At 45.1% G+C, this 17,937-nt stretch overlaps 1 protein-coding gene across 1 annotated transcript; it reads right to left on the bottom strand.

The window, feature by feature from the left end:
• Positions 1–8,300: 8,300 nt before the first annotated feature.
• On the bottom strand, positions 8,301–10,830 carry LOC125540956. The gene is made up of 2 exons (XM_048704470.1): positions 9,931–10,830; positions 8,301–8,639 (listed from the first exon to the last, which is right to left on the bottom strand). The coding sequence occupies exons 1-2, from the start codon at positions 10,604–10,606 to the stop codon at positions 8,509–8,511; spliced, it is 807 nt and encodes a 268-aa protein (XP_048560427.1). The 5' UTR covers positions 10,607–10,830; the 3' UTR covers positions 8,301–8,508.
• Between the last annotated feature and the right edge of the window lie 7,107 nt (positions 10,831–17,937).

The following is a 17,937-nucleotide window of genomic DNA, read 5'->3' as shown; positions in this document are numbered from 1 at the left end:
GAATCTAGGGCGGGTACGGGACGGTCCGGATATGTCTGGGCGCGTCCGCATGACAGGTCCGGCCCACCACCGACCCCACAGCTATCCCATAAAATCCCCAACCTGGCGTCCAACTTCAAACCCTAGCTCACTCCACTCGCCCCCCTCGCTCCGTCTCATCCTCTCCCCTCCCGCATTCCAATCCAATCCAGAGCAATGTCGAGCTCCGGCAGTCTCTCCGTCTTCGACCTCGAATATGATGAGGAGCTGGCCCTCCGCGTTGCCTTGGAGCAGTCCAAGTCGGACACCGGGAGCAGCTCCGGATCTGGAGCGTAGACACAGCTCCAGATCTGGAGTGTCGCCGCAGCTCCCGCACCGGCATGGCGCGAACACCGGAGCTGGACCCTCCCGACCCGCTCTCAGCTTCGACATGACATAGCAGTCCGCACCGCCCCCGCGTCGTCCCCTTCCCCCGCTAGCCGCTCCTCCGCGTGGGCAGCGGTGGGTGCTAGCTAGTTCCTGCGTCGCCGACCCGCACACGCACTCCTGACTTGGAGGCGCGTGCCACCCATCGCGAGAGGCGGCGGGCAAGGGAGAGGGTAGTGGCGAATCGGTCCGTGCGCCATCGCCGCAGGATGCCGACGGAGCCCAACGAGGACGAGTGGCTCCTCTCCGAGGACTGCCGCCGGTCGCTCACGACGGCAGAGATGGGCCCTTTGAAAAGATCGAGAAGAGGGGTCTAGAGGGGGGGGGGTTAGACCCTTAATAAGTAAAAGTGACATTTTTTAGATCCTTCAAGTTAAGGTTGAGTTTAGCACATGTTAATGGACACACAATACATTTTACACAACAATAGCAAGAGTATGGGCAGCAGAAAGAGTAAAGCATGCAAGTGCAAGAATGTAAAGGGATGGGAATTGGAGAGTGCAAACGCAATGGAGATGCGGAGAATTTCTGACGTGGTTCTGATAGATGGTGCTATCGTACATCCACGTTGATGGAGATTTCAACCCACGAAGGGTAATGGTTGCGTGAGTCCACGAAGGCTCCACCCACAAAGGGTCCACGAAGAAGCAACCTTATCTATCCCACCATGGCCATCGTCCACGAAGGACTTGCCTCACTCGGGTAGATCTTTACGAAGTAGGCGATCTCCTTGCCCTTACAAACTTCTTGGTTCAACTCCACATCATGTCAGAGGCTCCCAAGCGACACCTAACCAATCTAGGAGACACCACTCTCCAAAAGGTAATAGACGGTGTGTCGATGATGAATTCCTTGCTCTTATGCTTCAAATGATAGTCTCCCCAACATTCAACTCTCTCTCTCTCACGCAGATTTGGTTATGATAGAAGAACGATTTGAGTGGAAAGCGACTTGGGGAAGGCTAGAAATCAAGGTTCAAATGGTAGGAATGAAATATATTGATATCAACACATGAGTAGGTGGTTCTCTCTCAGAAAATGAATGGTGCAAGTGTCGGCACGTTCTGATGGGTCTCTTCACTTAGGAAGAAGGGGTGGAGGGGTATATATAGCCTCCACAAAAATCCAACAGCTACACACTTTTGACCCAACTCGGTGGCGTGGCACCGACCTGTGTAAAAGATATGAATGTTAGGCATCTCGATGGGACCGACTGGAACAACTCGGATGGACCGATGTGCAATGGCTAGGGCAAACCTCGTCTCGGTGGCACTGATTGCATCAACTCGGTGGGACTGAAGTGAAGCAATAAGGCAATAGAGAGTTGACAAGCCATCTTGGTGGTACCGATTGGAATTCTTGGTGGGACCAAAATAATTGCAACTAGCAACACAGAGCTGGCTAAGTCTAGATGAACTCGGTGGGCCATCTCGGTAGGACCGTGATCCATATCGGTGGATCCGATTTGTTAGGGTTTGGCAGTGGCTAAGTCCAGAGGAACTCGGTGGCTCCGGATAGACAATTCCGGTGTGGCTGAGTTGGAATGTAGGGTTTGAACATATTTGGACGGAGAAAGTGGTTGAGGATTTTGGAGCAATGTCACTAAGCACTTGAGCAAAAAGATCATTAAGCAACACCTTATCCCCTTTTAATAGTATCGACTTCCCTATGAACTCAATGTGATCTTTGATCACTTAATAAAAATGTAGTGTCTTGAGCTTTTTCCAATCCATGTCCTTAGCCTTTGAAGGGGTTCCCCATCCTCTTGTCCTTGTCATGCCACTATTAAACTTATCTGAAATATACCAGATAAAACTATTAGTTCAACAAAAGATATGTTAACATTAATTATCAAAACCACCAAGGGAGCACTTGTGCTTTCACCCTCGCCGCCTCCGGCAGAAGAACGCAACGGTCCTCCGGCTAGCCATTGAGCAGTTGGAGCGGGAGGCGAAGGAGGCAACAACGAAGGCGGCTCGGGTCGCCAAACTGAAGTGGCAATAGGACAAGGCCGTCCGCGGGATGAAGAGGCTGGTAGTCCCCTCCTCCTCCGACTATGATGACGGTGACGACGACAGCTCCAAACTCCTCCGACGACCAAGATCCTCCACCAGCCGCGGATGCCTACAGCTACGATGGCGACCGGAAGGGGAAAGGCTCGGCGAGGAAGTCGTGAAGAAGCTCACTCTTATGTTTAATTATCATTTTTAGTTGTTGAACTTGTCTGGCGATGAACTGTGGTGATCTTTTGGATGATGTAAAGTGCGATTATGTGCATTTCGTTGTCCATTTGACGTCGTTTTCTTTGTCCGTTGTTTGACCACGTAGACTAGCTCATCAGGTTGCATGCGTAGTATGGATATAGAATGCCGGATATGAGGTACACAGAAGTGGAGAGAGAAATATGAGGCGTGCCCATCTGGACCTAATTAGGTTATTTAGATGCTCTAACCCCGCATGGTAATGGCATTGAGTAAGCATGGCAATGCAGTCATGTGATGGCATGATGAAGAACAAAGCCTGCCTTCTTTCCCCCGGCCTCTTGCCAAAAACCCGGCAAAGAATCTGCGGTTTGTGTGGCAGCACAAAACCAAGCGGAAGCGCAGCAACAGTGCTGCATGTGCGCGCGCATAGACGGCGCTGGGCTTTGCTGCATGCGTCCATGTCCTTGGAGCATTTCCCACTCATCCTTTGCATGGAAAGAATACCAAAGGAGATAGTAAAAGAAAATTCTGCAGCGAGACTGAGAGAGGGGGAGAGGAGAGTGGGCTCTGGCAGATACGGCCCGGGCCAATGGGAACTTGACATGCAACGGTGATGGGACGGCCAAATTCCTTTCCAAATAGACCGGTTGCGGCCCACCAGCACCCCTACTGCCACCACATTTCCAGCTTCTTTTATGATGCACAGAGTACGTACCACCACTGCCGTGGACCTTTATATATTCCGACGACCTTTCTTTCTTTCTCGCTGCTGTTTTCAGAATTTCGCCTTTGTGTGTGTGTGTGTGTGTGTGTGTGTGTGGCTGTGTGTGTGTGGCTGCCTCCCGTTCCGGAAAGGGCAAAACCTATGAGGGATTTTGAGCGATGGATGGACCCTGCTTAGTTAATTACTACTAGTTGATGAACTTTGCTTGAGATCACTAGAGGTGCTATTATATGGAGAGTGAGTGAGCATGATAGGTGAGTGAAGGACTCAAGTTCCCACGTTTGTACTCGTTTTGATTCCTCTGCTAACATGCTAACAGCATCTGCAGTCGGACTGAACAAATCCGGTTCCGATACATGTTCGCGGACAACGCCCATCCATCCCTCATATGTTGTGTCTCACATCCACATACCTCAAATGTCGATCATCAAATCCATGCATGCCGATTATACGATACAAACTGTCCGAATTCAACAGTTTGAAACAAAAGCAAAGCAAATCATAATTCAACATGGTCCGAGTCCATGCTTGCGTCCTGCTCCGCCTGCATCCTGGCCGCATGATCCGCTGTTGCTGCCGCAGCCGCCCTCACCGCCTCGTACTCCCTACGGCCGTTGATCTTCTTCTTCTTATCCGACAGTCACTTCTTTGCATGCTTATCCAAGAAGGTTTCGTCCGCCAACATGATCTTCGCATCCTCCGCGTTCTGTGCGAGTTGCAACCTCTCCTTCTCAAGCTCAATCTCTCCAAATGTCTTGGCCTTCTCGTGTTCCCATTTGATCACCGTCTCTTGCTTCTCCAACTCGATCTTCCCCCTCTCCATGTTCAGCTTCTTCTCTGCCCTCTTTCGGTCCCACTCCATCCTCTTCTTTTGCGCATCCAACATGAGCTTGTACCTCTCATCTTTCTTGTTCTTCCTTGCCGAAAAAATGCCCGTGCATGTGGACGACATTTTTGTAGCAGTGGCGCCATGAGAGGCCCTTGCCTTCTTCCACTTGTTTTCCATGACTTGTCGGTTATCCTTTGGCACGGTAGCTCTTCCATTCTCGACGACAACATCGTTGTCTTCATCGTCCAACCCAATTGATTGGTGGGAGCTTGAGCCATCATTTCTCTTTTTCCCGGCTTTGAGATCGATGGCTGCCACCGTCGTCTAGCAAACAATATATGTATGAGCACGAGAATGAAAACAAAAGAAGTATATGCAAATGATGACAAGATGAAGCAATTGAGCTTACGTGAGTTGCCACTCCCATCCCACTTTGAGGGCATTTAGTCGCTTGTGAGTAGTAGCTAACGTACTTGTTCACTTCCCCCTTGAATGATCCCCATTGATATTGGAGTGATGCCACATTGCGGTTGGTCATGATAGGATGCAGCTCCACATACTACTTTTCTTCGTGATACTTTTTCCAAATCTTCTCCAAATACTTTTTCCCCTTTTGCTCGGTGCCGCATATTGGATCCAGTGTTGTGGCCAACCAAGCTTTGACCAACAAGATGTCCTCAAATCTTGAGAATGACGGACCTCTTGCCTTTGTCGTCTTGTCCTTCTTCTTCTTTTTCTTGGTTGGATTGGGATCGGATGTTGTCCCAGCTTCAAATGTGGCGCCCTCCAATTCATACTCCATCTGGGTCGGATCTTCATTGTCATTGATCATGTTCGACATGAACGCCTTCAGGTGATCATGACTTGTAAGCATTCATCAGGTCCAAAATGAATTAGTGGTCTATGCAAAATATTGAACATAACGTATGCAACTTTGATTGGATAGGTGCAAACAGAACGTACCAATTCTTATTCCGTCATTCCGTTGAATACGCCGAGGGCAGCCCGGGCGCCGCCGGTGCCCGTGCTCATCTGCGCCCACACGAGCTGGGGCGAGTCACATATATCGACCGCCGGCATCTGCGTGGGCACACTCCAGAATGGCCCAGCCGGCCGTCAAATCCTCCTCTGTCTCGACGTGGTCGGATGGCGTAATCCTCGTCGGGGCATTCTGGAGATCGTAACGTACATGCATGTTGCTAATACAAGTTACTCCCCACTATGACTAGTCTAACAAGTGCCAAGAGCAAGAGCGTGGTACGTATTGCTAGTTCTGCTAATTAAAGGGCGCGCCTGAACTGTGCGTATGCCTGTGTTTGCATCAGTGTGGCATTCCGGAGATTCAGGCGCATCAGTGGTCTGAATCTGATTGAATCCTTTTCCGGTTAGCAGGCAATCGAGATCGGATCTTTGGCGCGCCAGGATCCAGGGAGACTTTTCTCCGGCCGGCCGGCCTGGGGTCGTGGGGGTGAGATGATGGATCATGGATGGCACGGTGGGTCCATGGACTCCGTACGCACGCGGTTGGTACGTACTGCGCTGGTGGGAGTTCTTTATCCGCTCTTCCTCTCTCGCTCAGTCTCCGGACTACTACTACTACAGCAGCTCCGCTCAATGATGGCCATGGCCAGGCCACCCTCGAGTCGAGGTCTTCGAGGCCGGCCGGTGCATGCGGCCGGCTCGCCGTGCACCTGCCTGCATCATTGACGTACATACGTACGTACACGACGGCGAGGCTGCTGTGTAACGAGCTCCGGATTAGGTTAGCGCCACCATGCCGCGCTAGCTGCATCGCCGGTCCGCTCGTACGCCCGGCACGGCGCTGCAGCGTTGCGGCAGCTGCCGCCGCGCCCGCCCGGCGCGTGCGTACGGGCCCTGATGCCGGATACATACAGAGCCATGCATGGCGCACGTACATCGGGGGCGCCGAGTTCCAATCCTTGATCATCTCATCATGGATCTTTTGGGTGACTGGGCGCTCGCTCATCACGCTCCTGAAGAAAGAACCACCAGCTTTTTTTCACTGTCTCACCACCACCTTCAGTACCACCAGTACTCTGCTCCACTTAGATTGGCATCACGGAAGTACGGTGGTAAACTAATTGATAAACCTGACGACAGATTGTCTGCAGGTAGAAAAAACCCCGATGCACTGCTGTACCGGAATCGTACCGGATCTGTACGGCGTCGCTAGTTTATTATTGCGGTGAGCTCCTGCAGAATCTTTCCCTCCTTTACTCCTGTAGCTCAGCGAGTTCTTTTTTTTTGAGTAAATGTAGCTCAGCGAGTGGTCAGCGGGCGGCGGGACGTTCTTTGGGTCACCAGAGCCCATTGGGTCGGTTCATATACAGCACAGCAGAGAGTCAGGGCCCAAGTAGTAGCCGGCCGCGCTAGAATTTCAGCGACGGTGGGACATTGTCGGGCACTGCCATAATATTAGTACGTACTGTACCTCGCTTATTGAGCAACGGTGGGCTTGCCAACAGTCTCTGGATCAAAGATATATCAAGGTCCAGCTAAAAAAAGAGAGGATATATAGCAAGGTCAGTAGGCCACCTTTGTTATGTTCTGCTCTCTCTGGCTGCTGTTAGGAAAATACCTCAAACCATCTTCCAGGCAACAATTACTCCTTGGGGTATTATTTCTCACGAGCCCTCCTATGTAACGCTCAGCGCGCCAAGATGTCACACAAACACACAGTGTGTCATGACTGCTCCAACCCCCATGGCACTCGGCGGCGGTGCTGTAGCGACAGGAGCAAGGCACCAGAGTGTTTTTTTTCCTTTTCTATAGTTTTACTGGTTTTTTGGTTCAATAGTTTTAAATTTTGGATTTCAAAAGGCATGATTATTTATTTATTTTAGAATACCCTTTAAAAATAGAAACATTTTTTAAATATGTGGAGCTTTTACGATCAATATTTTAAAAATAGAAAGCTTTTATATTTGTGAATTGTTTTGCAAAAATTGTGAACATTAAAAAATTGAATAAAATCAGAGCAAAAAAAAGGAAACTAAAGAAGCCAACTCAAAAACGGGAGTGGAACCGAACGAATCAGCCGATCGATGAAAAATAGGGAGGGGGGGGGGGTACATGAGCTGGCTCATGCGAGCGTCGCCCTATTAGTTTGCTCAACATTTAGTCATGACAATTGACAAATAAGTTTTTTAGGAAACAACTGACACTTTTTTTTTTGAGAATCTAAAAATGATTGACAAACAGGTATCACCATTTCTCGCTTTTGATGGGGTCCATTAACGGGTACTATTTTGGGTTTTCTCTTTCATAAATCTTGAAACTTCATTTAAAATATACACAATAAAAAAAGTTTAATTATCTCACTAGTTTATGTATAACCAATTTAAAATATAAATAATATTTATACATATAACAAAGTAAGAATTCACGTACTTATAAAAATATCAATGTAATTTAAAAAACATCAACCTTTTAGACAATATTCATATAATTTTAGAAAGTTTTCTATCATTTTCAAGATACATTCATGTATCTAAAAGAGTGTTCCCATATTTTATAAAAATCATATAGTTTTCAAAAAAAAGTATACATACATTTTTATAAAAAAATCATGTAATTATTAGAAGTGTTCATGCATTTAAAAAATGTTCAAGTAAAACATTAAAGACTATTTGAAGAATGTTCATGTAATTTTAAGAACTATTTGCACCTTCTATAAAATATTTACACCGTCTAATAAAATGTTCATGTTATTTCTTAGAAGTGCTTACACATTGGTTTTGGAAATTGTGCAAAAGAAATATATAAATGAAAAACTAGATTGGAAAATTAAAAGAGAAAATAAAAAGAAATAGGAAAACATAATAGAAACATGAAAATAAAGAAAAAGACAAAAAAAGGAGGGTATCGGACCATTCAATTTTGGTATCAGCTTGGCGGATTTGGAGCGATTCAAGCACCCCTAGCGATGGGATTTTCGGAGCCCGATCATAATGGCCGTAGCACGAGCGGAGCGAGCTTGTGATCAACAAGCTCTAAATACCTGCGATGTGCAGTTCATATGGTGTTCGTCCTGCCAAACAGCCCAGGAGTACAGGTCAAAGAATGATTAGTCAGCTCATACCTGAACAAGCAGGCATATAATTAACCTGTCAGATGAATAGCATTACGATGCAGAATGAATAATGATAGATTGGCCAAACAGTCATCCCAACAGAGTTCAAAAGGGTTAATTGTGTCTTAATATCCAACATACTACTCATGAACAGAATTGCAAATAGCCTGCTGAGGTCATACTCATGAACAGAAATGTGATACAATTTCTTGCCTTCCACATCCCCTGACAACGGTGACCATATTACCCAACATCTATTCCAACTGGATAGGATCCCCTTCATCACCCATCGTAGGCAGATCTTCGCTGGGATTGATCGCAGGCAGCTTCTTCCGAAAGGATTCGTGCAACACCGACCCTGGTCGCTTTTTGTTGCCCTTTGAATCTGCACACACCAAAGCCCCATGTATTAGTTTGGAAAAGACAAGTCTAAAAACCAAACAATCAACACTCAGCCTGTTAGTGCGATATAGGCTTATAAACAACAAATTTCATTTCTCCATGGTAACACAAATTTCTAGGCAGCAGAAGCCTAAAAAATCACAACGTTTAATAAACTGATGAAGCCATATTAGATGAACTCACATTTAATAGACTTCAGATAAACTATGCTAAGAGCATCTCCAATAGCAGCCCCAAAATAGGGCACCAAAAGAGCTTGGGAGTAAAAACATTTGGGCACCAAAAGTGCTTTTTTTTTGCACGAAAACATGGTGTGTCCAACAGCAGCCCTATAATAGGGCACAACTGCTCCAACAGCCGCCCTAAAATAGGGCAGCTGCGCCACAAATTTGTTTACCACAATTTCATATGTATTGAACTTTGCGAAATAGCAACAAAACAATGTCATATATTTTTTGCCTGCTTCAACTATCAAATATTTGAAGGCATGTTCAACACAAATTGTTAGCTATATTACATAGTTCATCAAACCCATGTCAAATTAATCCAAAACATGCATTTGGGCTTCTTGATAGAGAGCAATAAAATTGCGGTGACATAGTATAGTACTCCCTCCGTCCGGAAATACTTACAACCATTTCTACGACAAGTATTTCCGGACGGAGGGAGTACCTACTACTGAACCTACTTGACTAAATCAAACCCAAACCAATGCATCAATTGACACTAGCAGCAGTACACTGAGCAATCGACACTGAAGAAATCTGACACTGAATAGAGGCAATATATACAGCTAGCACCGTCGGGTAGGTTCAGGCTAATTTGACTTGGAGCAATTTCAGTTCAGGTTTGACATCATCGTTCTCCCTTTGAAACAACCTGACTACCAATTCTCTACTGTCAAATTTCAGAAGATGCCTGTGCCTACAGCTGCACGCCATGGCTAATTTGAGTTCGGGCTAGCTATAGCTTGTTACACCGCCCGTGTGTGCTCTCCTCCGCCGACAGCCGCCGCTATATATGCGCTCCTGCAGCTAGAGCGATATAAACAACAAATTTCATTTCTCAATGGTAACACAGATTTCTAGGCAGTAGAAGTCTAAAAATCACAGAGTTTAAACTTACGAAGCCATATTAGATGAACTTGCATTTAATAGAATTCAGATTAACTATGGTAACGCAGCATTCTCTCTACCGCTAGCAGTTTGAAATCAAGTTGAAAAATGTGTATCTTATGATTCTTATCAGAGAGTGGCGAAAAGGTAGAGGCATACCTCGGGCGCGAAAGTTAGAGATGGTAGTGCGCGTGTACGCGAAGGCCATGCTGGCGTCTCGTTGTGTGGTGTATTTTGCGGTTCGCCCCACCGTCTTCTCCTTCATGTTAACAGTAATCACCTGTGACATACTGTCATATAGGCTGGTCTTGGCCATCAGGTAGAGAACATTGTCATTACAGGAGCTGAGCGTGGGGTGACCAACAAACAGGGAAGGCTCCATGGGGTTGACCATATCACGGGAATTCAGCTCCCCGTCCTTGGTGAAACCCGAATCAGCAGGCGCCATGCTCCATGTGACGGCCGTCCAACCATTCGGGGTGCGCGAGCCCGGGCAGGCATGGAGCTGAAGGTCGACGAACTTGATCCGGCCATTGACAACAGCGATGTCCCGGAAGAAGGACGAAGTGGAAGACATGCCATAGAGAGGGAGGCCGTTGTCCGGCTGCATTGGCTCCGGCAGCGGTACGTAGCGGAGCAGCCTGGGGCCGGGGGGTTCCTCCTCCCCGGAAGGAGCAGGGACATGCACGTCGCAGAGGATCATGCTGTCCCAGAGATCGACCCAACCCATGGTGCCTCCTATAGTGACGACCTTGTTGCAGAGATGCTTCGGAGGACTAGGAGCGTCCTGCGGCCGTGGAAAGGCAGCGGGTGTGCGGGTCCAAGCGTCAGCCATGGAGTCGTAGGTGTAGAGAACGTACTGATTAGTACCATATCTGCAAAGCGTTGCGATCTTATAGGCGTCATAGTCGTTGCTGCTGGTGAAGGGGAGTTGGAATTGCTCGCTACCGCTCCTGGAATGGTAGCACAAGATGCCAACCTCGTTATGGCCCAAGTGGCAATCAGATTCATGCTGCTCCGGAAACACTTCGCTGGGGGGGAGGGGGGGGGGGGAGGGGGGGGGGGTGCGGGCAGCGGCCTGAGCTCTGCCAACCCGTGGCCAGTGAATGGGACGCGGTAGACGAAATATATGCACCTTGGCACGTACTGCAAGGTCCAGTAGTGGACCAGGCCGGTGACGGCGATGTCGCCTTCCGTCCCGAAGATCCTAGGCTCAGAGCAGAACCGGGTGGGGTCACCGCTGCCGTAAGACATGCAGAAGTAGGAGACGTGCGGCGGCGGGGCGAGGCAGAAGGTGACCTGCATCGTGTCCTCCTTGCCGCCGCCCCTTCCTCTCCTGGTGACCGGGCAGCGGGCGGTGGTGTGGTTGCGATGGTCGATCATGTAGGCGTCGTTGTCGACAAGGGCTTCGCGCCGGTTCCAGGAGTCCTCGTCTGCTTCCCCTTCGCCGCTTTCCGGCGGAGGACGCAGGGACTCGTCGTGATAGCGCTTGCCTAACAAGGATGCAAAAGGATCTTCGTCGTCTGACATCTTGATACACTACTGGTATTTTTCTGTGAGTTGGTACTGGAATCAGATTAGTAGGAAGCGGAGCCTTATGAATCTTCGGTTCTCTACTACAGAAGCAAGGGGAGTAAGTAGGAGTCACTACAGTAGATAATTTTCAGCGTGACATGCAATGAACAAACTTCTTCAGCAGCAGACAGCAAACTTAGCACTAAAATGTTCACTTTTTCATCATGACATTACTACTAGCAGACAGTTGATCTAATAGCAGAAACAAATCTAGCACATTAGCACAAAATGTACACCTAAACTACTAATTTTTAGCACAATTGCTAGAAAATCCCTGTAATTGACCAGTTAAACAAGGGAGAGAACAGAGGAGGGAGGAGGTACGAGACAGGAAGGAGGGAGAGGAGAGAGGAGGAAGGAGAAGGCAGGGAGGAGAGATGGGGGCGGACAGAGGAGGAAGAGAAGGAAGGGAGGAGTTGGGGACGGACGAGCTACCTCGGGCATCGGCGTCTTCGGCCGGGGGGAAGCAAGGGCGGCGGCGAGGACGACCGGGGCGAGCAGGGGTGGCGGCGGCGTCGACCGGGGGCGAGGAGGGGTGGCGGCGGCGTCGACCGGAGGCGACCAGGTGCAGCGGCGAGGACGACAACGACGCGGGGTACTGAATCAGGGGTGGCGGCGCCGCGGCGGCATCGAAGTGGAGTTGGTCCTGAAATAAGCCCATTATTACAAATGAAAAATTGCCATTCATTAAAACAAAAATAAAACACAAAAACTTAATTTAGCTGGATAAGAAAAATGCAGGAAGGACTCCAAAAACTTGCCATCTCAAAACAATTTTAACAAAAATATAAAAATAAATGTGTCAATTTGCGAGGAAGCCAAAAATTATAGAACGAAAACGGGTAAAAAATGTGTAAACAATTGTAACAAAAAATAAAAATGCATAAATTTCCAGGAGAGAACACAAAAAGTTGCCAGGATCGCCTAAAATTGCCATGTGAACAATCATAACAAAGACAAAAAAATTGCTGGAAGAAAACTGCATAAAAAATGCGAGGTACCATACATAGCAAGTTTAAGGAAAAAATGCTGGAAACACAGAAACATGGCAAACAATAATAATAATAGTATTAATAGTAATAATAATAATATTATTAATAATAATAGTAATAGTAATAGTAGTAGTAGTAATAATAATAATAATAATAATAATAATAATAATAATAATAATAATAATAATAATAATTAATCAGGGTTTACATGGTAAATTTACAGTAAATCCGAAATAAACATGGCAAAAACTTTAAAATTTTGTTCTCTGAATTCAAGGCAAATTTAGAAAATCATTTCGCTAGAGTAATGGAAATTATCTATATGTACATGAAAAATCATAACACTCGTTGCAAAATTAGAAGTTTGTTCTCTAACTCATGGCAAATTTATGCAATCACATGGCAAAATTTAGAAAAAGATGTGTCCTAAATCACGGTACATTTAGAGAAAATGTTTTATTGGTCACATGGCAAATGTAGAGATTTTATCCTCTAAAAGCATGACAACTGTTGGAAAGTGTTTATAATGGTCACATGACAATTTAAGAATATTACATTTCATAAATCAAGGCAAGGTTAGAAAAAAAATGTAAAAGCAAAGTTAAATGGCAAATTTAGACAATTTAGTTTCCTAATTAATGGTAATTCCAGAAATTTTGTAATGCTAACATTGCATGTTTGGGATTTTTTGTTCTACAAAACATAGCAAATTTTTGAAAAACATGTAATGGAAAATTACATTTTGATCTCCCCCCCTCTCTCCGTTTTCACTCTGTAATCTATGGGACATGCATGCCAACTTGAAGTGTAATATTTCTGTTGCCTTCTTAATATATTTACTTTATTTGCGGGAAAACTTCCGATCTATTCATCTTCGAACATGCATGGTACAACGAATACAAAAACTAATAAAGATCAAATGCAGATCTATAGACCACCTAGCGATGATTACAAGCACTGAAGCGAGTTGAAGGCGCGCCGTCATCATCGCCCCTCTCTTGCCGAAGCCGTGCAAAACTTGTTGTAGTAGATGGTCGGGCATCGTACTAAGGTTCCATAGGACCAGCGCACCAGAACAACAACTATCACCGACAGTGGCGGTGCCAGAAGTTCAAGTATGTGATGTCAATTTAAACTTGTGATGTCAAATACATGTGTATTTACAAATTTTCTACCATCTTCTTAATAATTTTTACTTGTAGTTTAGAGTTTCACCAAAATGTTGTGTGGTCAAGTGACCACACTGCTTGAACGTGGCTTCACCACTGATCACCGGTACAGAATAGCATAGATCAGAAGGATCCAACCTAATGAAACATGAATGTAGACAAAATGATAACCAGATATGAGAAAACCCACTGAAGACGATTCGCCGGAGATACACCTCCGCACACCCACCGACGATGCTAGACGCACCACTGGAATAGGGGCTAGGCAGGGACAACCTTATTCCATCTTCAGGGAAGCGCCGCCGTCTTGCCTTCCTGAGCAGGACACAAACCCCAAAACTCGAAGAAACACCTAAAAATGGAGCCCTCCCACCGACAAGGGCCGGGATCAACCGCGCCCCTATGGCCCTAAAGACACCAGAGGCGAGGCAGACCAGCGCCAGCACCGGCGAGAGGCTGAGGAACCCTAATTTTTTGAGAGAGGAGACGATTGTGTGTCATTTGGTGTCCTAGCTAAGGAATTTCACTTACTTAGTAGCACTATCACTCGGTTTCAAATGTCATGAATGCTCTACAATATGCACATGGAGAAAAAAAATCTTCTCTTTCAATATTTGTAGAATGAACATGGAGGTGATATTTGTATTATCACCACTAAAACTTAAACAATATGTACAAAATTGGTTAAGGCAAAGCTCGAAAAAATATATAAATATTACATTAGGTACGTTTGTTAAAGTAGTATACTCGCCCTTCCAAGATGCATGATGTTTTACAAAATATACAACTTGTAACTTAATTTTACAAGTATGCACTGTAGATAAATAACAATAATGCTTTTCCAAAAAAATACAAAAACTTGATTTTTATCTAATATAATTTCAACAAGTTTTTACCTAATAATTGTTAATGATAGAAAATTTGAATCACCATTTATAAATAACATCATGTATTTTATAAAAGAGATAATAAAAATGAAAATAAAACAAAATACCTCATATGGCATCGTAAGTACATGTAGTCTAATTTTTTATAAGAGTTTGATATAAAAGTAAACTAGATAAATGTATTGCTTATGCATGTGTTCACCTATGACCTCGAATGCACCGATACGGATACGGGTATCAGTATCGGGCCAATACGGATACGTAAATTCGTCATTTTGAAAAAGTGCCAATACGGATACGTTGTACTATTATTTTAAAAATTCAAAAAAAATAGGGTACAGGATTTAGGAATAGCAGATTACCTTCATGTTTGCTCTCCTGAACATGCATCTACTAGCTTCTCCAGTTGACAATGTTGGTGCCTTTGCCCTGTTCCAACTCCAAGTTCAAACACCAAAAGAAATGAATGAGACTACCCTATTGTAATATGAATATGGAGCAGCAAATCAATAGTAAACTGTACATCACCTTAGAAAGTTTGCAGGATTGATATGGGCACTAAGTTCCAACTTGCATGTTTTCATTTCCATCTAGCAAGTAGCAACAGCCAACAGCCAACCAAAATAAGTTAAACATGTGTAAAACAGCCAAAAAATAGTGCAACACAAGCAGACATTTGAAGTTCAATATTAGTATATTACATAGCATAGGTGGCAGACTGGCAGTTTAGTATCAAGCAACATACAAATAGGTGTTCGAATAAGAACATATTACAGCACCACATTACAGATAAATAACTAAATAAGCTAGACCTCAGTCCTCGTCCTCCTCATCTAGATTCATTGCTTCATCATCCAAGTTGACAACACTAGCATCCACATCCCCAAAAGAAATGCCTTGCAACTCTGGTTCATCAAGAGACAAGTTAGCAACTTCAAGAACACCAACACCAGTTAGAGTTTCATGAGAATCCCCTCCCACATCCCACATAAGTGTTTCCCCCTTCTTGTATGCTTCTGATCTTCTTGAGAGAAGTCTAAGGTTTGAATGGCAAAAAACCATGTCTTCGGCTCGTTGAGGAGTCAATTTACTTCTGCCCACACTATGGATGAATCCATATGTACTCCAATTTCTCTCACAACAAGAAGATGAAGCTGGTTGGCTAACCAATTTGATAGCCAAACTCTGCAATAAAGGAATGGACACTCCATGATTTGTCCACCAAGACATTGCAGAACCAACCCATCTATCATTGATTGAATCATGATCATTGAATTCTTCCGAACAAGTAGAAAATCTTGAGAATTCTTCCCTTGCTCTTGCCAAATCTTCTGCAATTGGGAAAAACTTCTTCATGCATTTGTTCCTCATGGCTGTAACCTCAAGGTCCTTGTGTGGGGGTACACGACCCTCACCTGCTGCAAGCCACTTGGCACTATAATATCTACAAAAGACAAAGTGAGCATTAGCAAAAGTAGAACTTGAATAAATGAAACAATGAATAGCTTGAGCAACAATGAAAAAATAAATCAGATTATGACCTTGGGTTGAGTGAATGGGCCATACAATGGAGTGGATTATTTCCTTTTGTCCACCGAGCAATCAACACCTTGTGAACCTGCTTGAATAAAGGGGACTCCTCATGATCATTTAAGTTCCTTTCTTCCCTTTCATATATTGCTTTCTTCACTTTCTCAATCATGGAATCCCACATCTCATAAACAAGATGAAGACATGGGTTGTCCATGTCCGCCACACGAATCATCTCATGTAGTGGTTCGATAATCTTGAGAATATATTCCACCTTGCTCCACCACACATCAGAGAGTATCTTCTCTTTGACAACATTTGCAGCTTCAGAATCATCTTTGTAAATATCCCATTGAGGACTAATTACCATGGATTGGGGAGCATTCTTGACCAAAACAAACCGCCGCAACATAATCACAACCGAGGCAAACCTTGTTTCAGCAATAGCAAGCAACTTCAAGTGGCTGAATTCATTAAACATGGAGAGTCGCATGCCATGGTTCATAATAAAATTCTTGATCATTGAAGCTTCATTTTTCACAATGGCAATAAACTCAAATTGATAAAAGGCTTCTACTTCAAGTGTCCGCTGCTTGGGCTCACAAATATTTTTCAGCGCAAGATTGAGGGTATGGACAACACAAGGTGTCCAATATATGTTGTCATATTCTGCCTGCACAAGTAGGCCAGCACCTCTGCAATTTGGAGCATTGTCTGTGATTACTTGGACCACATTGTGGCGACCTACTTCTTCAATCACAGACTTCAACTTCTCATAAATGTACTCCTTTGACTTCATATCACCTTCACAATTTTCAGCCTTCACGAACACTGGTGCTTTCTCAGAAATGGCCACAAAGTTGATGAGTGGGCGCCTAGCCGGATCAGACCAACCATCTGCACAAATTGTTACTCCCCTCTCAATCCATGTGCTTTTAACATGCTCCAATAACTTGTCAATGTGCATCTTTTCATTCTTTAGAAGTGTAGTCCTAAGCCTATTGTATCCAGGAGGCTTATAACCAGGAATATTATGGGTTGCAGCAAAGTTATATGAGTCTTGATAGTGTGGATTTCTTGCAAAGTTGAAAGCTAACCCTACAAAACAACAAAAGAAGTAATCATCAAGATGCACGAAATGAAATACATAGTTGTACAATACATTTATTGCATACTTGCATAGTTTTGCATACCTCCAGAATAAAAATCTCTAGCAATTTTTTCATCCAATTGCTTGCGTAAATCATTCAGCCAAGCTTTCTCGAGTGCACTAGTTGGTCCATCTCCTCTCCTCTTCTTAGTGCTTGCACTTGATGAAGCAACACTTGCTGAACCACTAGGCAAAGATACTTTTTTGGCTTGTTTTGTGCTAATGCAGTTTGAGCCATTGCAACTTCACTTCTAAGTGCATTTAGAATGTCCATTGTGACCTTTTTACATGCATGGATTCCATGGTTTCCTGTCTTCTTTAGCAAGTGAGCAGAAACCCTAGAGTAGCTACTCAAAGCTTCATGTCCACAATAGTTGCATTTCCATTTAGTGTTGCCCCCTGCAGGTGATTTCTCTATGATTTGAACATGGCTCCACAATGGTGCCCTTAAATTTGTAGGTACAGCAACAGCAGGAGGTTCAGTAGGAGGAGCCATCTGAATGAGATGAGAAAATGAGATCCAGAGGAGAAAAAGAGGGGAGATCTTGGCTTGGCAGGAGAAAAGGAGGGGAGATGTGTGCATACCTACTGCGTGGCAGGAGGCGTTGGTGAGGAGGGAAGCTCGTCGTCGGCTAGCCGCCGCTGCCGCCGGCCCTGGGTGAGCAGCTGCTACGTATGCAGCCACCAGCCGCCGCCTGGTGTGAGGTCAGGAGGGAGGGAGGAAAGAAAACTGGGAGGGAAAGGATGGGGGCGCATTGGGGTACTAGGGTTCTCTGTCTGCCTCTTATCTGGGCTAAGTGGGCTGTTATATGGGCTGGGCTGTATCCAAAACGAATCAGGAAAGTATCCTTCAAGTATCTGAA

Source organism: Triticum urartu, chromosome 2, assembly GCF_003073215.2.
Source record: "Triticum urartu cultivar G1812 chromosome 2, Tu2.1, whole genome shotgun sequence".
NCBI classification, from domain to species: Eukaryota; Viridiplantae; Streptophyta; class Magnoliopsida; order Poales; family Poaceae; genus Triticum; species Triticum urartu.
Note: the sequence above shows the minus strand (reverse complement) of the source record. Positions and strands in the feature narration are given on the sequence as shown.

Coding starts and splice junctions, on each gene's coding strand:
- LOC125540956 (XM_048704470.1), bottom strand. CDS start 10,606: ATGGCTGACGCTTGGACCCGCACACCCGCTGCCTTTCCACGGCCGCAG. Junction 8,640..9,930: donor CTCTAACTTTCGCGCCCGAG/GTATGCCTCTAC, acceptor TGGTGTGTGCAG/ATTCAAAGGGCAACAAAAAG.